General features: G+C 43.4%; 1 protein-coding gene across 1 annotated transcript in view; it reads left to right on the forward strand.

The window, feature by feature from the left end:
- The first annotated feature begins 15,337 nt into the window (after positions 1-15,337).
- Positions 15,338-22,650, forward strand: part of CACNB4 (calcium voltage-gated channel auxiliary subunit beta 4) — a 47,208-nt gene continuing 39,895 nt past the window's right edge. Inside the window, exons 1-3 of the mRNA XM_077447685.1 lie at positions 15,338-15,375; positions 15,462-15,542; positions 20,761-20,819. Of these exons, the coding sequence (XP_077303811.1) occupies positions 15,498-15,542; positions 20,761-20,819 (104 nt within the window). The 5' untranslated portion in view covers positions 15,338-15,375; positions 15,462-15,497. The remainder of the gene's footprint in view (positions 15,376-15,461; positions 15,543-20,760; positions 20,820-22,650) is intronic.

The following is a 22,650-nucleotide window of genomic DNA, read 5'->3' on the forward strand; positions in this document are numbered from 1 at the left end:
TGCCCGTATCTATAAATGTCAACAACACTATATAATCTGTAGTGTGTCTAATTATTACAAATATATATTTAGAGATAATACAGTCCGTATCAAAACCCCCAATACATATTTAGCTGTGAAGATTTCAAAGTGTTAAACATAGGCATGCGCAGGGGGTGTGTAAGGTGTGCCTGGGCATACCCTAATCACCCCAAGCGCATTAGCATTATCACGCTGGGTCCCGTCGGGGAGATGGGAAATATCTCCCTCTGTCCAGTTCTGCCACTAATCAAGTGCTACCATACCTCTTTCACTGCATCAGCTCTGCCATAAGAGTGCGTGTGTGTGTAATATACAGATATACATACATACATACATACATGTGCATGTGTTTTTGAGCTTTGGGGTGCACACCCTAATGCAATAGGCTGTGCACAACTATGGTGTTAAAAAGGGTTTGGAATAAATTGGAATTAAAAAAAACGTGGCCACAGGGAAACCGCATGGTCTTTTTGACCATGCGATTTCTGCACATGCATTGCGATTCTACATGCATGGGGTTGCCATTGTGAATGGCAATTCCCCCCCCCCCCCCCCCCCACCGGTGTTTTCACAGAGCAGTACGTTTCCACTGTGGGTGGTTGGGTTGCAGGTGCCGGAATTGGTGGGATTCCCGCAACTGCAGCCACATGCAGAAGTGATAACTTGGGGTAATTGTCTACTAATGTTTTGTGAATACTGGTAACCATCCAAGATCCACCATTTGTAGCAATTACCTTTTAAAGGATTTTGCTTCAGTTGGCGGTTTTTGTATCCAGTTGACTGCATATAGGTAATTATATACCAACTTACACTTCGGTTATTAGATTTTAAATGCAACTTTTCCGAATCCAATAGTAAATCTAAAGTTAATGGGGAAAAGAAGGTGGGCTTCATACAGTGAGCAAATAAAAGGAAGTCTACTCACTGGTTTCAGCAAAGTCAGTGCACCAATTTCTTTCCAAGTAATCAATGGCCACAGGGAGAGGACATCCAACATGCTTTAGGTGATTGGCAGTCTTAGCTGTGCAAGTTTCCCTATGAGATTGTGTAGAGGGGGTGTATCCATTTCTTCCACTCTGGTCCCAGATTACACTCGCCTCTCCTCTCTGAGCTGTGCGGTGTGTGACCCTGCCCCCTGCTTTCTGAACTCTCTGCCAAGCTGTATAATTAATTCTGTCTAATAATTAAACTATTAATAATGAATAATTAGTTCTGTAAAATACTCTACTTCACTCATCAAACAGCTGTACAGAAGAGATAGCTGCAGATAAATGGGTACAACCCATGTAGGAGGATTTGTTTCATCTCTCTATATCACCTGAGGATCGTCACTTTATTGGATATATGTAGGGGTTTACAACCACCTGTTGATGTCTTCAACATGCAAAACCCACGGTGGATTGGTGCCAGGGAACCCACCCACTCTTTCCCTGACACCGGACTCCAGAGACCTAAACTACAGGAATCCAGACTCCTATTCTTCTCTGGAGCCATATACCACACCAACCTGTCCCAACCTGGATAGCAATTACATGCTATTTCACAACTAACCTGGGCTCAGTGGCAGTAATGAAGCTACCATTTTCAAATGTCTTTTTCTTTCATTGGGGCCTGGCTCCTAGACTGTATGCAGAACATACATAGGTTTCTCCCCAAGTTCATATTCATGCCCACCACAGCTAACCCCCTGCTCCTTTTTCTGGCATTTGACAGCCGATTAATAGGAAGAATTTAGAGAAAAGGGAAGCTCAAAATAATATAAACCCCGTGTACTGGCAAGACCTCAAGGATCCTCCACAGGCATTGAACTCATTTGTAGATAAGTGTAGGTAGATGGTAACACCAAGTAAGCTTGGTTTATGAGAATTTCGTTTGAGAATAGAAGGTCAGCTTTACTGATGGTCCCAGGGGCGGACTGACCATTTGGCCACTCGGGCACTGCAGGGCCCCGGGCCACTAGGGGGCCCCATCAGGGTTGCCATGATCAGTAAAACCAGGGACCGTATGTAAAAATCTATGGTGTTTTTTTTTGGGCTTTTTTTGTTTGTTTTTTTGTTTTTGTTTTTTACATCTGTCTCTGAAATGTCCCTTACCGACATCCTTTTGGTCTAAAAATCCTGAGATTATAGCTGCCCCACCTCTCCAGTACCTTCTTTCTCAGTCAATAGAAACCTGCATGTGTATACTGTGTGTACATGTATGTATATACTGTGTGTGTGTGTGTGTGTGTGTGTGTGTGTGTGTATACTATGTGGCCCCATAATCTCCTATTGCCCGGGGGCCCCATGAGTTGTCAGTCCGCCCCTGGATGGTCCCGAACTACAGAAAAAAACTATGCTCCAGAACATTTGGCAATTGAAAACCAGAAAGAATGCACTCCCAACACTTTTCAGGAGAGTTATTTTGCAGAGTTCAAGCACCCAGCTTTCACCCAACACCACAGTGATGTCATCACGGGTGTTGCTAGGTCTGCAAAAGATCTGGGGCTGGAGCCCAAAGCAGTGGTCACCAACCTTTTTTGCAGGCCCGGTGGGCACGCCGTCATCTCTGCTCATCCGCCTGCTTGCTTCTCTCCTCTCCTCCTCCTCCTCTCTCATGCAGCCAGCCTCCACGTCGCAGCAGCTGTGGCCGCAATCCATTGGTTAGGCAGGGACCCTGCGGCAAGAGACTCGGAGCTATGGGCCCCAGATTCGAGGCTATAGCCCCAATAGCCACCCCCTAGCGACGCTCCTGGATGTCATTTGCTACACACAGATGTGTCGGAAGCCAGGGTCAATGTTAATTATTTTTTTTTAGGCTTTATTTTAACCAGATTTTTTAAGTAATATAAAAAGTGAGAGTACACCCCTTACATTTTTGTAAATATCTTATTGTATCTTTTCATGTGACAACACTGAAGAAATGGCACTTTGCTAAAATGTAAAGTAGTGCGTGTACAGCTTGTATAAAACTCTGTTCACACTGGGGCAACTTGTCAGGCGACTTAAATGCCTGACAAGTCGTGCTCCATTCTATACAATGGAACCGTTCTAATAGGAGCGACAAGTCGCTCCGACTTAGAAAAAGGTTCCTGTACTACTTTTGGGGCGACTTCAGGTGACTTGCATTGACGTCTATACAGAAGTCATTTTGCAAGCCGCCACTGAAGTCGGATGCAGGTCACCTGAGGCAGTCGTGTTGCCTCAGTGTGAACCGACCCTAACGGTGTAAATTTGCTGTCCCCTCAAAATAACTTGACACAGAGCCATTAATGTCTAAACCACTGGCAACAAAAGTGAGTACACCCCTAAGTGAAAATGTCCAAATTGGGCCCAAAGTGTCAATATTTTGTGTGGTCACCATTATTTTCCAGCACTGTCTTAACCCTCTTGGGCATGGAGTTCACCAGAGCTTCCACTTCTCTTCCACACCTCCATAACTGCATCACGGAGCTGGTGGTTGTTAGCGACCTTGCGCTACTCCACCTTCCATTTAAGGATGGCCCACAGATTCTCAATAGGGTTTAGGTCTGGAGACATGCTTGGCCAGGCCATCACTTTTATGCTCAGCTTCTTTAGCAAGGCAGTGGTTGTCTTGGAGGTGTGTTTGGGGTCGTTATTATGGTGGAATACTGCCCTGCGGCCCAGTCTCTGAAGGGAGGGAATCATGCTCTACTTCAGTATGTCACAGTACATGTTGGCATTCATGGTTCCCTCAATGAACTTTAGCTCAAAAGTGCCGGCAGCCCCAGACCATGACACTCCCACCACCATGCTTGACTGTAGGCAAGACACTTGCCTTTGTACTCCTCACCTGGTTGCCGCCACATACGTTTGACATCATCTGAACCAAATACGTTTATCTTGGTCTCATCAGACCACATGACGTGGTTCCAGTAATCCATGTCCTTAGTCTGCTTGTCTTCAGCAAACTGTTTGCAGGCTTTCTTGCGCATCATCTTTAGAAGAGGCTTCCTTCTGGGACAACAGCCATGCAGACCAATTTGATGCAGTGTGCAGCATATGGTCTGAGCACTGACAGGTTGACCCCCCCACCCCTTCAACCTCTGCAGCAATGTTTTCAGCACTCATATGTCTATTTCCCAAAGACAACCTCTGGATATGACGCTGAACACATGCACTCAACTTCTTTGGTCGACCATGGCGAGGCCTGTTCTGAGTGGAACCTGTCCTGTTACACCGCTGTATGGTCTTGGCCACTGTGCTGCAGCTCAGTTTCAGGGTTGTGGCAATCTTCTTGTAGCCTAGGCCATCTTTATGTAGAGCAACAATTCTTTCTTTTTTTTCCAGATCCTCAGAGTTCTTTGCCATGAGGTTCCATGCTGAACTTCCAGTGACCAGTATAAGAGTGAGAGCAATAACACCGAATGTAACACACCTGCTCCCCATTCACACCTGAGACCTTGTAACACTAACCAGTCACGTGACACCTGGGAGTGGAAATGGCTAATTGGGCCCAATTTGGACATTTTCACTTAGGGGTGTGCTCACTTTTGTTGCCAGCGGTTTAGACATTAATGGCTGTGCGTTGAGTTATTTTGAGGAGACAGCAAATTTACACTGTTATACAAGCTGTACACTCACTACTTTACATTGTAGCAAAGTTGTCACATGAAAAGATATGATAAAATATTTACAAAAATGTGAGGGGTGTACTCACTTTTGTGAGATACTTTATAAGTCAGGGTCTGAAAAGTCTATTTTAAGATTGTAACACCTAGCTCAGTATACTAACCTGCTAGTATTAACATGGCAACAAACAAGCAGTATAAAGGCATACGTGACTTAAAGTGGTTGTAAAGGTATTTTTTTTTTTTTTTTTTAAATAACAAACATCTCTGTACTTGCCTGCTCTGTGCAATGGTATTGCACAGAGCAGCCCAAACCACCTTTTTTTTGGGGGGGTCCCCCAACAGTGCTCCTGGCTCCTCCATTTCCTGTGCCCCATGGGAAGCTGCTTCCCATGGGGGCACTTTTGTGTGCTCGCACCCCTGCCCCGCTGCTGCATTCCATTTGACACAGGCAGCGGAACTGGGCCCCACCCTTGCTCCATTGCCATTGGCTTTGATTGACCACAGCGGGAGTCAATGGTTCCTGGTGCTCCAGCTAAGCCAGTGAGACCCGGAAGTGATGTCGGGAAAATGGGGCGGAAAAAGGAGGCCACATCCGTATATAGTGCATATATACACAGTGCCACATCCGTATATATCAAGGGAGTACAAAGATACCAAATAGATATCAACAGGTCAGACTTTTAAGGCATGGAAGCAAATAAGAAAGTATCAAAAATAGTGTTCAAAATAATATAAAAATGCTGTAAAATGATACAATTTGTACATTGAGCCCTTGTGCATCGTGTCTGCACGTTTCACCGTAAAAGCTTCCTCAGGAAACGGAAAAAGGTTCAAAGACGAAGCAAGAGGGAGCAAAAGTAAATCTCACTATCTGAAATGAGATATATCAGAGTTAAAATTCAAAACGACTCGTATATACATAGACTTTTCATTGTATGTCCCATTTAAAAATCCGGAAGTGATGTCCTCTGACAGAAACAAGACTGGTGCAGGGCCCATAGTCCAATAACTATAAGCTCTAACACAGACTGTCACAGGACTTACACAGGGATTAGACTCGGGGCTCAGGTGAGTAGTATGGTGAGGGCTCATGGGGGTGGCCCATCTAGAGAACCTGTAAATTTTCTCAGAACAGACAAAACTACACACTCACATAGACTACAATCCTGTCCTCGATGCAACATACATGGCATCTTCCCAATGAAAAGTCATTTTTATAGCAGTTAGGATGTGTACATATATACTGAGACTGCAAGCTGGCCAAAAAAAAAGGAAGGCCTCAGTATGGATTTGTTAGAGATAAATTAGAATTAGGATGCATTTTTTATATAATCATGACAGGGAGGTGATTTCTCCTCCAAAAAATGTCTGAAGCTGGTGATGTGAGGAAAGCAGTTATCTGCAGAAGCCTGTCAACACACATAATGAGACAGTGAGCTGTGTACTAATATTAGAAAGACAGCCGCACTGACGTGAAAACAACTGCTTCCATGACTGTGCCGAGGACTTCTGTACAAGACAGATAATGCAGGAATGTTCCATCGTCCTTCTCACCACTCCCAGGTTGGCCCTTGTGTTCCCTTGTTCTTTCTGTTGTGATGACCGCAATTAGACAGGACCGCAGAGTAAAAGACGAGTAGGCTTAATCTACTTACCAGGGAACAATATAAAATCCTGCCACAGCTGCAATATTTGAAGCTTAATTCCACCGCCTGGGTGTTTTGTGGAGTTGTGGGAGGTCTCGTAGATGAAAGGGGTTCAGATGTGTCAGGGGTTTCTGATGCTAGGGATGTCTTTTTAAATGCCAATTTAGAGATGCGTTATATTACCAAAGGTATTGGGTAACCTGCCTTTACACACACATGAACTTTAACCAGTTGCTGCCCGCCCACCGATGGCAGGGCGCTGTGGCTCTCGTTCTGGGACGCTGCATATGACAGTGTCCAGGACAGCCGCTCCTGTGTGATTGCGGCTGCGCCATATTGCTAGGACAGGGCACGACCCCGATCTCTGTAAAGACCCACATCTACGGCTCTTTGACCATGTAATCAGCTGTGTCCAATCGCAGACGATCACATGTAAACACGGAGATGCCAGTAATCGGCACTCCTCGCCTCACACTGACAGTGTGTGGCGAGGAGAGCCGATCAGCAGCATCTCCTCCCAGGAGGCATCAAAACATGTAATCGGGGCTCTGATCATCAGTGCCCTGCTTATATTAAAGCACCAACAGTGTCACCAATCAGTGCCAGCAATCAGTGCCCACCACTGCCCACAACTGCCACCAATCAGTTCCCATTAGTGAAGCCAGTCAGTGCTGCCCATCAGTGTCGCCCATAAGTGCCACCCATCAATGCCCATCAGTACTGCCCATTTGTGCCACCTATCAGTGCTCATCAGTGCCACATATCGGTGCCCATAAGTGCGGCATATTGGTGCCTCCTCATCTATGCCACCTAATCAGTGCCCATATGTGCCACCTCATCAATGCCCACCAGTTCAGCCTATCGGTTCTGCCTCATTAGCGCACATCAGTGAAGGAGAAAAATGTATTTAGCTACAAAATTTACTGACAAACTAAGTAAAAAAAAAAAAAAATTCAAATTTATTTTTTATTTTTTTGTAAAAATAAAAAACCTATTAGTCATTAAATACCATCAAAAGAAAGCTCTATTTGTGAGAAGAAAATAATAAAAATTGTATTTGTGTACAGCGGGGATTTGCAATTAGCGGACCTCCAGCTGTTGCAAAACAAGTCCCATCATGCCTCTGCCTCCGGGTGTCATGCTTGTGGCTGTCAGTCTTGCTATGCCTCATGGGACTTGTAGTTCTGCAACAGCTGGAGGTCCACTAATTGCATGTCCCTGGTGTACAGTGTTGCATTACCGCGCAATTGTCATTCAAAGTACGACAGCGCTGAAAGATGAAAAATGGCCTGGGCAGGAAGGGGGTGTAATTGCCCGGTAGACAAGTGGTTAATAACATCCCAGTCTAAAGCCTCGTACACATGGTACGATTGTTGGACAACAGAGCGTCTGATTTTTTATTTTTTATTTTTTTCTCCAAAGGGTGTGTGCCAGGATCTTGTCTTGTATATTAATGTTACACAAATTGTCGTGCCACAAGCACGAATGTACTGACCTACTACGAGGAATTTTAGCTCTTGAGCGCCACGCTTTGGGCCCCTTCTGCTAATTTTGTGTTTGGTGAGCATTGATTCCAAGCATGCATGTTTTGTACTTTCGACTTTTATGAAACAGATTTGTGTACTGACCATACAAAAATCTGACATGGAGCTGTCGTTTGATAAAAATTTACTAGCCTGTCATCCAACATTTGTTGGCCGAAAATTGGAAAACAATTGTTGAAAGGACTGTACTAACGTTAAAAACTTTGGAAAACAGCCTATCAAGCGACAATCCCCTTCTGATTTTCGTACCATGTGTACGAGGCTTTAGTCTGTAGGGTTCAACATTGAGTTGGCCCACCCTTTTTCCGTTATAACAGCTTCAACTCTTCTGGGAAGGTTATCCACAAGGTTTAGGAGTGTGTTTATGAGCATGTTTGACCATTCTTCCAGAAGCGCATTTGTGAGGTTAGGCACTGATATAGACAAGAAGGCCTGGATCCCAGTCTCCTCTCTAGTTCATCCCAAAGGTGTTTTATTGGGTCAAGGTCAGTACTCTGTGCAGGCCAGTCAAGTTCCTCTACCCCAAACTTGCTCATCCATATTATTATGAACCTTGCTTTGTGCACTGGTGTGCAGTCATGTTGGAATAGGAAGGGGCCATCTCCAAACTGTTCCCACAAAGTTGGGAGTATGAAATTGTCCAAAATCTATTGATATGCTGACGCCTTAAGAGTTCCTTTCACTGGAACAAGTCCCACCCCTGAAAAACAACCCCACACCATAATCCCCCCCCCCCCCCCCAACCAAATGATTTGGATCAGTGCACAAAGCAAGGTCCATAAAGACATGGATGAGCAAGTTTGGGGTGGAGATAGAACACCTTTTAGGATGAATTGGAGCCGTGACTACACGGTTGCCAGGCCTTCTCATCCAACACCTCACAAATGCCTTTCTGGAAGAATGGTCAAATATTCCCATAGACACACTCCTAAACCTTGTGGACAGCCTTCTCAGAACGGTTGAAGCTGTTATAGCTGCAAAGGGTGGGCCAACTCAATATTGAACCCTACGGACTAAGACTGGGATGCCATTAACCACTTGAGACCTCCTTTTCCCTCTCCTTTTGCACGAGCGGCCTGCGCGCCCCCTGAGGGGCGCGCGCGGCGCGCTCTGTGATCGGCGAGTCTACGAGACTCGCCTGATCACCGATCCGTGCAAGGGGTCGATCCCGACCCCTTATCACGTGATCAGCTGTCAGCCAATGACAGCTGATCATGTGATATAACGGAGCCGGTAATCGGCTATTATTCCTCCTTGCGCTGACAGCGCGAGGAGGAAAAAAAAAAGCCGATCACTGGCGGCCGTGATCGGGACATCAGTCCCGATCACGGCCAGCCCTGCCAGTGCCCACCTGCCCCCTGCCAGTGCCCACCTGCCCCCTGCTTTGCCTGCCTAAATAAAAAATGTGTCCCCCCTGTCAGTGCCACCCAGCAGTGCCCATAGTGCCACCCAGCAGTGCCCATAGTGCCACCCAGCAGTGCTCACAGTCTGCCTAAACAAAGGTGCTGCACCTCAGTGCCACATATCCGTGCCCAGCAGTGCCGCCCATTAGTGCCCAGCAGTGCCGCCCATCAGTGTCCAGCAGTGCCACCTATCAGAGCCACCTACCAGTGCCCAGCAGTCCCATCTATCAGTGGTACCTATCAGTGCCCCTTAGTGCCACCCATCCGTGCCACCCATCCGTGCCACCTTATCTGTGCCCGTCAGTGCCGCCTTATCTGTGCCTATTAGTGCCGCCTTAACTATGCCTATCAGTGCCCACCAGTGCAGCCTATCAGTGCCGCCTCATCAGCGCACTTCAATGAAGGAGAAAAATGACCTGTTTGCAAAATTTTATAACCAACTATTAAACATGATTTTTTTTTTTTTTTTTTGCATCTTTTTTTGTTTGTTTAGCAAAAAATAAAACTCCCAGCTGTAATTAAATACCACCAAAATAAAGCTCTATTTGTGGGAAAAAAATGATAAAAATTTCATTTGGGTACAGTGTTGTATGCCCGCGCAATTGTCATTCAAAGTGCATCAGCGCTGAAAGCTGAAAGTTGGTCTGGGGACTGAGGGGGGTTTAAAGCGGTAGTAAACCCGCATTTTTTTTTTTTTTTTTTTAAAACCTGCAAAGCAAAAGGCATAATGAGCTAGTATGCACCGCATACTAGCTCATTATGAAATACTTACCTTAGAACGAGGCCCCGACATCTCGCCCGATCCACGCCGAGGAAGCCGACATGCTCCCTCGGCGTCTCTTCCGGGTATCGCGGCTCCGGCGCTGTGAGTGGCCGGAGCCGCGATATCGTCACTCCCGCGCATGCGCGCGGGAGATTTAAATCCGGCCGGACGAGCGCTGCCGGATTTTCGCGGAGAGAACCCCCTTGTGCGCATGCGCCGCTGCAGTCAGCGGCGCATACCGAGGGGAATATCTCCTAAACCGTACAGGTTTAGGAGATATTTTTTTTACCTACAGGTAAGCCTTATTATAGGCTTTCCTGTAGGTAAAAGTTAAAAAAGTGGGTTTACTTCCACTTTAAGTGCCCAGTAAGCAAGTGGTTAAAGTTCATGTGTGTGTAAAGGCAAGTGTCCCAATACTTTTGGTAGTATAGTTTGTGTCTGTGTAGAGGTATGTTTTTTTGATGGCATTAGGCAAATGTGTTTTGACACGTCGAAGTGCAATGTATTTTTACATTTAGAAAATTAGAGTGGATAGGGTTAAAAGCCTATTAATACCTGTTGCCAGTGCATCAAATTACATGTTATGTTGTGCCATTGACTTCCCTTGGCCTCCCAATGCTCTAAAATTCAGAAAAAAACAGACATGTATTTTTTACAATGTAATGCACTGCAGGGCTGGGATGGGAACAGACACTGTGGGGTTAATTTACTAAAGAACAAAATACACTGTGCATGTTGCAAAGTGCAATTGCTCCAGAGCTTGGTAAATGAGGTAAAGCTTCACTTTGCAAAAGAATACCCAATCACATGCAAGGGGAAAAAAAAAAAAAAGCATTTTTGCTTGCACGTGATTGGATGATGGAAGTCAGAAGAGCTTCTGATCATTTACTAAGATTTACTAAGATCTGGAGCAACTGCTGGCCTCATGTGGCAATTTTATTAAGCAAAATACATTTCAGTTTAATTTTGTTTTAAGCAAGCAAAGACAAAAAGTGTGTGTGTGTGTGTGTGTGTGTGTGTGTGTGTGTGTGTGTGTGTGTGTGTTATTTTTTTTTTTATCAAGTGCAAAGATATTAAGTCCAAACTGCCCAATCAAATGCAGTAAAAAAAATCCCTTTCAATAAAGTTTGCTGTAGCTTTCTTCCATTTTAATGCAATCCCAATTTTCCTTATTTATTGAAGCACACAATTTACTGCTCAGTTTAAGTTCACATTTGACGAAATTCTAGTGGTCAATCAAAGCTGCTGGCAGTAGATTTCTTAGATCATGGCGATTACTTTCAATCATATTGGAAACTCCTGGTGGATCTCAGAAGGTAGAGATTGACTGATCTGCTTACTATGGTGAATCTCTGACTTTGGTCTGATCTGGGTCGGTCATCACTAGGAACAAGCGGATTGATTTTGGTGAAAATGATTTTGGAATGATCTGCTTAGCTAAAATCTGCTAACATTTTGGGGGGGACATTTATTTAGGATAGAGTCGTTATTTTTTATTGTTATTTTTTTCATTTAGTGCTTTTTGTATTTGTGAATTCTTTCCATGTATTTGATTATTATTTGTGTATTGCCCTCTAAAGCTAAAATAAGGCTAATACGGGGCTGGTTTTTAGCATAAGAACAAGTCTTTGATAATGAAAAAGAAGCTCTTGTGATCATGAGGATCCATTTAAAGCCCATTGTACCCTTGAAGTGCACCTGTTCCCAGACTATAGACATTTTATACCTATTCTGAACAAGCAGTAAACGAGCCACCCTTGACGTCTCTAGCTGCGTGTACTGTAAAGTTATTTATTTTCAAAGTTCAACAATGATCACAAAAAAGACTCTGGAGCCAGGTTTCAGGCCATTTCTAAAGCCTCGTACACACGATCAGATTGTTGGCAGGGGATTGTCTGTTGACAGACCGTTGGCCTAAAATCTTAGTGTTAGTACGCTCCTTTTGATAATTGTTGTCCAACTTTCGGCCAACAAATGTTGGATGACATGCTAGTAAATTTTCATCGGACAGCGGTCTGTTGACAGATTTTCTGATGGTCAGTACACAACTCCGCCACACAAGTCGAAAGTACAAACACTTGTACATTTACATTTGTTAGTACGTTAGTATGCAAGACAAGTTCCTGGGACATGCCCTTTGGACATAAATCAGACGCTCGGTTTGCCAACAATCGGATCATGCATACGAGGCTTTAGGCTACATACTCAGTTTTTCAGGCAGATCTGATGGGACCATCCATAGCTCTCTATGAAGTACAGATGTCTGCTGACACCCACTGGTATCCGATCCTGTCTGCCAAAAATAGCAGATCGTATAACAGTTGGATGGAAACGGACAGGCGCATAGAGAACAGCAAGACCGTGTCCATGTCTGCTCTGCTCAGTGGGGAGATGTGCGTTACAGGGTACACGGGTGTGAAACCAACCAGTAAAGTGACTATTCTTAGGGGATTAAACCAATCTTCCTACATGAGTTGTACCTGTTTATCTGCCAGTTTCTTCTACATCCTTTCAAAGTTCAAACTTGATAAAACTTGTCTGAGCTGTCAGAAAACAGGGGGGCAGAGAGCTGAAATTACATTATGCAGAGCTCTGTGAGAAGAGCTCTGACAGCTGATTGGTGGGAAGAGATATGTCCCTCTTCACACAGCATACAGGAACAAAGCTGAGGCTGTCTATCCCCTGTCACCTTTTTTTTTTCTTTTGGTGTCAGGAAAACTTGTCGGAAGCGATTCATGCAAAGGAACGAAGCAACGGACAGAAAAGACACTTGGCGCTCTTAATTGAGCCAAGTGCACACTATAAAGGGGTATGCTTTGTTCATAGTTCATATCTGAGGTTTGGTGTTCATAATCTGAGCACAGATTTACTATTTACTATGAAAACCACTAAAAAACTTTTTAGTTTTTCTTACAAATTTTTTTGTATTAATGAACCGTGTTAAAGGGTGCTCGGTGCATCCTCTGCACATATTCTTGAGCTCCACTTGAATAGGGGCTTGAAATAATTTCAGCCAATGGACTGAGTACAACTAAAATGATCAATTATTTATTCTAGATGTAAAACTCCTGTTTGAAAGCAAACACTACATAATTCTCGCCATTGCCTTTTATTAACCAGAGCATACTCTTCTGTGCCAGCTAATATCTAGCTTCCTATCTAGTGTAAGTGCCTTTTTTGGCCACTGATGCAGCTTTTTTTTCTACTTGCATGGTACTTAGCCAAACTTTGCTATGAAGTCCGGGGAGGTCTGGCCCCAGTGACAGATAAGCTAAATTAGAGAAACTTACAGAAGGCAGCCATCCCACCTTGGAGGCATTTGATGGCAAGGCTTGATGCACTTTTGTGTTCATCACAATGTTGACCTAGGCTAAGAAAGACTGATGGCAGGAACAACAGGATCAATATGTATTTCTTAAAGGACTCCCAATAAAACTCTCCATAAATGAGGATCTTCACAACCCTATCCATGCACAGCTCTACTACATACCAATAGAATCTCCTATACACACTTTCATGCACTCCCATCTAACCCAACTTATCTACAGCACATCACATTCTCGAATTCTCTTCCAGTTCCCAATCTGTGGCCAGTTACACTCAACACTCCGTATTAGGAAGTCTTACTTGTCAGCATGGCTGGTGTATGACTCCACTATTGCATTTTTACCAGCTCAATCACCTCTTCATATCCTAATAGATTGTAAGCTCTTGTAAACATGGCCTGCTTTCCATGTGTTCCCTTGTATATGCCGTAAAAAAAGGAAACCTGTAATACATTTCTATAGCTGACCTCTTTTTGAAAATTGAAGTTCCCTTTCCCACAAAGAGGTCATACATTGTAGCCTATTTTATTACAGGTTTCTTTTAAAGCTCAAATCGATCTTCAGGTTAAATCTACTATGTACATTCCAAGTACATCAAAACAAAAGGCTTTCAAAGTTGTACAGTTTGTTTTCCACATCCTAGTAGAAAATCCTATCTCTTGTAAGCATGCTGTAGAGCAGCATTGCTCTCTGTGTTGAAGCAATGGTCTCTTGGAGCATATGATTTTCTGACTGCAGAGTTCCTAGGTCTTTGCAGGGGGAGTGCCTGACCTCTACAGAGCAGTGGTGTCACTAGGGGGGCCACAACCCCCTCAATATCATAGTGTGCCCCGCCCAACAGGTTACAGGTATAACTCCTAGAACGGCTGGCGCCACAACTGCCCGATTTTTTGTTTTCTTCTTGGTGGTGGACTGACACTGGCTTGTCACTTGTCTGTCTCAAAGCCTTGAGGAAGTCGGGGCTAGCCAACATCACGTGACAGCCGCCGCTGTTGCTTCTGGGAGCTGTAGTCTGCGGCTGCACCCTTAAGCTCCCGTGGGTGGAGTCTGCAGCGCAGCCAGCCTGAGCCTAGTGAGAGTAAAACTACAACTCCCAGTCGCCGCGGTCAGATCTTTCTTGAAGTTGAACACACATGGCTGGCCTGGGCACGCTGTTGGCTGCAGTACACTGTGCATGCAACAGAAGTTGACCCCAGGAGACAGGAGGTTCATCCATCCCCCAAGACTGATGAGGCCGTGCAAGGAGGGGGCCTTCCCTGCTAAGCTGGCAGCTGTTGAAGTGAGAGACCCTGACACCCCCAGCTGACCCCCACATGATCATCCCATCTATCTCTCCCCCCCCCCATACACCTAATGTACCCTGCCCCAGTGCCTACCCAGTAACCACTAAATAGCCCTCAACACTGTGGGTCCCCTCCTGCTGGGTGCTGCCCATGGCCTGTGGGTCCTGCTTGAAGCTGGCCGCAGACCTGTGGGTCCTGGGAGCAGACAATAGCCTATGGGTTCTGCTTGCCTTTGGGTCCTGCTGGGAGCTGGCCGCTGGCCTGTGGGTCATGCTGGGAGCAGACAATAGCCTATGGGTCCTGCTGGGAGCTGGCTATGGCCTACAGGCCAGTGAGGCTTCATTGATGGGAACCGGTGAGGCTAAATTGATGGGAACCGGTGAGGCTAAATTGATGACCTCTGGAGTGCATTCCATTCTTGGGGGGGGAAAATAAATATATATAATTGCATTTTATGGTTGGCCCCCTTACGTTTGTCCCTGTCCCCCCATGTGCACCGCTAAATATAAAAGCTGGAGACGCCACTGCTACAGAGAGACCTCTGCTACCACACAGAGAGCAAGAGCTCTTCTCTACACCATTCTGGCAGGGGATATGTTTTCCTACTCAGTCTGTAGCTTCTTTCTAGAGACTGTAATTAGCTGATTTAAACTAAAGGTTTATTTGGGCTTTAAGTCCCTTAGCAAAGACACACTCAACATAAATAGCTAACAGTAAAGTCATCATAGCATTTGAGGAAAAGGCCATTTGAGCTCTCTACTAAACAGAACCTAACTGTCCTGTTTTTCTTTTACAGCCAAACAAAAGCAGAAAGTGGTAAGTTTCTGTTACTAAATGTCAGAGTAGTAATGTCTGGATTTTAACTGAATGGGTCAACTAATGGGCTAATTTTATATTTTTAGACAGAGCATATACCGCCTTATGATGTTGTGCCATCTATGAGACCGGTAGTATTAGTTGGTCCATCGCTAAAAGGATATGAGGTATGTAAACTGCAATTTTGCCAATATTGGCCTCTAATTACTATAATTTTCACTGGAATTATTCAAAATGTTATTTTGGGTATGTTGGTATGTCGGGAGAAGGTGTAAATACCTTTATATCATAATGAGGTGCTTGTGAACTGCATAGTCATACATGAAGTGGAAGCATTTAATGAAAGAAAAGTGCAGAGGGGAAGAAAATGAAAAAGACTTTTTGGTTCTCCATGCCGCTCAGTTGTGAGCTAGACTAGAGATGTAATGAGACCTCAGGGATGCTTATTTTATTATAATTCTGTATGTAGAGAGCCCTATGTCTGAAGATCGGTTTGCTCAGTAATGGTGCTGGATCTGAGGAATGTCTTGGTCCTAATGATGTAGAAGTGTTGGCATAAGGTTTCCCTCAAGGAGGGACCTTGGGTGAAAGTTTTTAGATGAAGAAACAAGAAGTGCCAAAAGGGCAGATGGTTTGGCATTATTATCATTTATTATGTGTGGAAATTCCAGCGCATTTTGGGGGTAACAGAATCCACCTTCTACAATGCAGTTACCAAAAAAGATGCACAATATACATTATAACAAATATGTGTAAATAGCACAGTAAAGCCTTCTCAGAACAGAAGGTATTCAAAACTGTCATTCCATCACATATAACAGAAAAAAAGAAAATTATTATAAGTTTCAGAACAGTGGGCAAAGCCATGTAAATCATTCATTGATGCCCAATTAGCCAGATGCCAGATGCACATTCAGAACCTCTGATGTGTAATACAAATATGGTCTAATATTATAGAGCCACTTACTCCAAACTACATACAGCTTTTTTTTGGCCATCAACAGTGCAGTATATGAAAATCATAGCTGTTGTGAAGTAGGGTTTGGGACCCAACAAGATGGTATATCCATACAGGTTATGGTCAGAAGGAACTAAAGGAATTAAAATGACCCCCAATGTAATCAGTACATAGCTCAGTAAAGTCTTCTGAAAACAGTATGAATTTTTTACCAAATATTCCAAACGTAAGAGGACTATTCCTCATTTTCAGACAATGGCTGGAACCATGCAAATCATTTCTTTATATAAAAATATTAACCACTTCAGCCCTGGAAGGATTTACCCCCTTAATGACCAGGCCATTTTTTTGCGATACGGCACTGCGCCGCTTTAACTGACAATAGCGCGGTCGTGCGATGCTGTACCCAAATAAAGTGAATGTCCTTTTTTTTTTAATCACAAATAGAGCTTTCTTTTGGTGGTATTTGATCACCTCTGCATTTTTTATTTTTTACATGATAAACAAAAAGAGCGACAGTTTTGGAAAAAAACTCACTTTCTGCTATAAAACCTTTCCAAAAAAAATTAATTAAAAAATACACATGTATTCCTCAATTTAGGCCAATTTGTATTCTGCTACATATTTTTGGTAAAAAAAAAACCCAAGGCATATATTTATTGGTTTGTGCAAAATGTCTACAAAATGGGGGATAAATTTATAGCATTTTTATTATTATATTTTTTTTACTAGGAATGGCGGCGATCAGTGATTTTTAGCGGGACTGCGATGTTGCGGTGGAGAGATTGGACACCTAACAGACATTTCTGACACTTTTTTGGGAACCAGTGACATTACTACAGTAATTCGTGCAAAAAATATGCACTGTTATTGTACTAATGACACTATCAGGGAAGGGGTTAACATCAGGGGTGATCAAGGGGTTTACTGTGTTCCCTCACTGTGTGTTCTAACTGTATGGGGGAAGGGCTCACTGTGGCAACACACAGATAAGTCTTCCTGCATAGCAGAAAGAGAGGATCTGTGTGATCCCCGTCAGAATGGAGATTTGCCTTGTTTGCACAGGCAGATCTCTGTTCTGTCACTGCGGGGAACGATCGCGGGTGGCCACGCTGATTGGATCCCCCGCTGGTTAATAGGAGCATGTGCAGATCCCACAGATCGCCGTGTACGAGCCCAACGTACACCTACAGCGATTTGCGCAGCCGAGCCAATCTGCTGCAGTATAACTGCAGCAGCTGGTCGGCAAGTGGTTAATAGTGCGCTATTTCAAAGGACAATGGGGTTTATTTACGAAAGGCAAGTGCACTTGGAAGTGCAGTTGCTCTGACTCTAAGGGGTAGATCTGAAATGAGTGGAAACTCTGCTGATTTTTATCATCCAATCATGTGCAAGCTAAAATGCTGTTTATTTTCCTTGCATGTCACCCTTGGATCTACAGCGATTTTACTTTAGCAAATAACCCCCATTGTGTAAATATATTTAAAAATAAAAAAACGAAATACCCATTATTAAACTACTATATCAAATATCCACTGCTATGTAAAACGTTAAAGGTAAAAATAATTTCTATGTGTGTGTATATGTGTATATGTGTGTGTGTGTGTATATATATATATATATATATATATATATATATATATATATATATATATATATATATATATATATATATATATATATATATATATATATATAAAAATTATATTGTTTTGGATATAAAGCTTGTAAACAAAACTGAAACCTAAAAATTAAAGGAACAAGAACAGTGTTAAAGAAAAAAAGTGTTAGTTAAATATAATTCCATTATTATTTTTTTGAATTCTTTGTTATCGAACAGACCTTATGAGTCAGGACCGATGTCCACAAAGTGGGTAAATGCAATATTTGTTCTGCAACAATGAGGACTCAGTCGGGTTATTGGGCAGACATGGTAGCAGTCCTTTTTAATATGCAATGTTATTATACAGTATTGCTGTATATTAATCCAGCTGTGACAACAATCAAAATTTGGAACAGCCACCAAGCACAAAAATGTATTTTACAAAAATATAAAATCGATTCCCTCTAAAAGCTAAATAGATCAGTTTATCGGCATTGTAGTTTATCAGAAAAAATGAAGAAATTCTGGACAACCTCCTCCAACACAGATACAAGAAGCCTGTGAGATACATTTGTGGGTGATAATGGATTGCTCTCAGAGCCCCAGGAAGGATCAGCAAACACAGATGTGGATTGTTAAACTAGCCATACATGGTTACAATTTCATTTAAAAGTGATCTTTTTCAAAATGTTTGTCTGTTTGGCTTTTTAACAGTTGATGGGGATAAATCTACAATCTTTTTCAACCAGAAGGGTGGAAATGTTTTAATTTCTTATCTAAATTAACGAAATTATGACAATGTGGTCCTCATTCCAAAAAAATTGAAGTTATTGTAATGCTATCTATCTACAGTGTGTGTGTGTGTGTGTGTGTGTGTGTGTGTTTGTGTGTGTGTATATATATCTCTTATATTATATATAGGCAGTCCCCAGGTTACAAACAAGATGGGGTCTGTAGGTTTGTTCTTAAAGAGGAGCTGCACCTTTAAAAAAAAATATTAAGTCAGCAGCTACAAATACTGCAGCTGCTGACTTTTAATAAATGGACACTCACCTGTTCCAGGGCCCAGTGATGTCGGCAGGCAGCAGATGACGAGCAATCACTCGTCTCTCAGCTGCCCCCACCGCCAACCTCTGTCAGGGAATCAGGAAGTGAAGCGTTGCGTCCTCACTGCCCAGTTCCCTACTGCGCATGCGCGAGTTGCGCTGCGCGTCTCCACTGGTCCCCGTTGTGTCCTGGGAACTGTGGCTAGCTTGTCCCGGAAGTGGGTGCAGAAACCTGGATTATACAGCTATCTGCACCCCCTCCCCCCTGAAAGGTGCCAATTGTGGCACCGGAGGGGGGGAGGGTTCCGATGACTGGACCTTCCACTTTAAGGTGGAGGTCTGCTTTAAGTTTGAATCTGTTTGTTTGTAAGTCGGAACAGGTACATTTTTTAAGTGTAGCTCGAGCCAAATAACAAATTTTTAAGCTATTTGGCTAGAATAGGAGAAGGGTTAACACCCCTGTAATGTTTGTTTTGCTGTCTGTGCCCCTGTCCAGAAGATTTCACCTTACATTCTGTCCCAGTGACAGTTGGATTTGGAATATTTTGGGTTGTTGTGAAACTAGGATTGGTGATAAAGCTTCAGAGGATGCTCTTCTTCTTCTTCTTTTTTTTTTTTTCTTTTCCCCATGATAACTCTTACAGGAGTGAATTTCCCTTCCTAGGGGTAGATTTCCTCTCACTTCCTGTTGTCTCCCTCCGTTTGTAAGTTGGAGTCGTTTGTAAGTCAGGGGGCCGCCTGTATGTATGTGTATGTATGTATGTATATGCCTATAAAACATATATAATTCTATAATAGATATAGCATATTTGAGTGCATTTTGCAGATATGCACTACAGAACGTGTTCCATAGGAAACCATGTTGAATGGACTGTAGTGAAAATCTGCAAAATGCAAAAAGCACTAAAAATGCATAGGCGTTAATCCAGCTTTACCATGTCTAAAGCTTTTAGGAGCTATTGTAGGCATCAAGCTCAATTCATTTCATTGCCCAGAATAAATTTATTCTGCCCATTGAAATGAATATGCTCAAGCACTATCCTTTTAGGCTTGATTCACACCTATGCATTTTTAGTGCTTTTTTCAGATTTGCACTACAGTCCATTTAACATGGTTTCCTATGAAACCCGTTCTGTAGTGCAAATCTGCAAAAAGCACTAAAAATGGATAGGTGTGACTCAGGCCTTAGGCTCCTTTAGCAGCTTTTAGTAGCGTAAATTTTTTTCTCTGTCCTAGCTCTGCTGTTCCTGGACACACTGGCAGTAGGTTTTTTTTCCTGCCCCTAGAAGCCTCTAAAAACTCCTGCCACTAAATGCTGCTAAAAGCCTATGTGTGCATGGACACACAGGCTAACATAGAGGGGCATTTAGAGACGGGACAAAGAAAAAAGGCCAGACGCTCCTAGGAACAGCTGTAAAAATATCTAGTGTGCATGCGGTCTTAGACTTGAGTCACACCTATGCATTTTTTTATTTATTTTTTTAGTGCTTTTTGCATTTTGCAGATTTGCACTACAGAACATGTTCCATAGGAAACCATGGTAAATGGGCTGTAGTTCAAATCTACAAAATGTAAAAAGCAATAAAAATGCATAGGTGTGCATCAAGCCTTAGTCTGTAGTGCAATTTATGATTCAACAACTTCTACTGAACTTTACATTAGTTGTCTGAAGCCAGAATTCTGGACCTCTTCTCTTTTAACGCTGTCCCTTCTTTCACAACCTGTTCACTTTTTCTCTCCTCTCCAATCTCATTTCCAACCTCTTCTCATCTTGGAAGGTGACGGACATGATGCAGAAAGCACTTTTTGACTTCCTGAAGCACAGGTTTGATGGGAGGTGAGGGCAAGCAAAAGCCACGTACATGGACCCTTTTTTTCAGTACTTGTGTATTTGTATTTAAAAATAATTTTTTCTTATTGTACATTCACTAAACAATTACTGATGGTATATTTAAATAGTGCCAAGTGGAATTAGCTGATGTTCTTCATGTGAAATTTTCGTCATCCTTAACATCCCAGCTGAAATGTCACATCAAGTAGCAGCAGCGCTGAATGGGACAGAAGGGGCAAAGCAGAGGGTGATTAACACATACTCAGATTTGCATTCTCTCCCAGCTGTAGCTCTGATTGTGTTATATTTCACGCTCTGGTGTTAGGTGGGGTAGGTGTTTAGACAGCATATGGCCAGGCAAAGTTCACACATGTGCCAAGAGACAATAGAAGTCACTATGCACATCATCCTGCATCATGCACATGGTATATGTAATGCAGTGCTTGTAGTAATGTAACAAAGCCATCAAGGGATTATAATGAGGTAACGGTAAGTAAAAGCAGAGCTGTAATAATCAATGAAATGGCATTTCAAGGTTACGTATTTACAACTAAACCCCAGGCAAGCAGCTAAATGGAAAGTTGATATTGTCCTACCTGGAAGCTGTTTTACCTGCCAAAGGATTTCTAGGTCTGCTGGACATCACAGACCTGTCTAGTCTACTGCAGTGGCCATCAACCCTGTCCTCAGGGCCCACTAACAGGCCAGGTTTTATGTATTACATTGGGGAGATGCAGACTAGAATACTGCGATCACCGAGTAGCAAATGCTGTATTTCAGTTATCTTGCAAACCTGGTTTGTTAGTGGGCCCTGAGGACAGGGTTGATGACCACTGGTCTACAGGCTAGTTAAGCTATTCAGTCTGGTCCAGGATCCACCCAAGCCTCTGAGTGGGCAATGAAAGAGCAGCAGATCACTCTTGAGGTCATGTCTGTGCTCTCCAACCCTATATTCATGTTGACATTGTTAGGACTTGTGCAACAAGCTTTTGGCAAATACAGCATGCGTTTGTCATCAGCTTGCGATTCTTCAAAAATCATTCAGAATTTCATTGATGGGTACACCTGACCAGCTGTTGACCTTCTTTGACCTTCTTCCTGCTTCTTTTGCATTGTATGAGGGGAAAAAATGTTCTGATGCCCCATTTTTGGCTGGCCTTATACTCAAAGCAGGGGTCTCAAACTGGCAGCCCTCCAGCTGTTGCAAAGCTACAAGTCCCATGAGGCATTGCAAGGCTGACAGTTACAAGCACGCAGGTAGAGGCACAATGGGACTTGTAGTTTTGCTGGAGGGCCGCCAGTTTGAGACCCCTGACTCAAACCTTTGTCATTGCAGGGGTGGTAGTGCCTGGGGATTGTCAAACCAGGTATACACATCTGACCACCTTCAAAAATTCATGGCCATCAGGGCTAAGATCTTTTGCGCTGTACGCACGGTTGGACTTTCCGTCAAAAGCCGTCTGATTTTTTTTTCAGACGGATTTTGGCCCAAACTTGTCTTGCATACACACGGTCGCACAAAGTTGTCGGAAAATCCAATCGTTCTGAACACGGTGACGTAGAATACATATGACGGGACTATAAATGGGCCAGTAGCCAATAGCTTTCATCTGTAACTTATCCTGAGCATGCGTGGCACTTTGTCCGTCGGAATTGTCTACACACGATTGGAATTGAAACGATCAGATTTTATTATCGGAAAATTTTAGATCCTGCTCTCAAACTTTTGTGTGTCGGAAATTCTGACAGAAGAAGTCAGATGGAGCCCACAAACGATCGGATTTTCCGACAACATGATCCCATCGCACATTTTCCGTCGGAAAGTCCGACCGTGTGT

Source organism: Lithobates pipiens, unplaced genomic scaffold (genome assembly GCF_037356315.1).
Source record: "Lithobates pipiens isolate NorthernLeopardFrog02 unplaced genomic scaffold, aLitPip1_a1.2 Scaffold_22, whole genome shotgun sequence".
Taxonomy (NCBI): domain Eukaryota; kingdom Metazoa; phylum Chordata; class Amphibia; order Anura; family Ranidae; genus Lithobates; species Lithobates pipiens.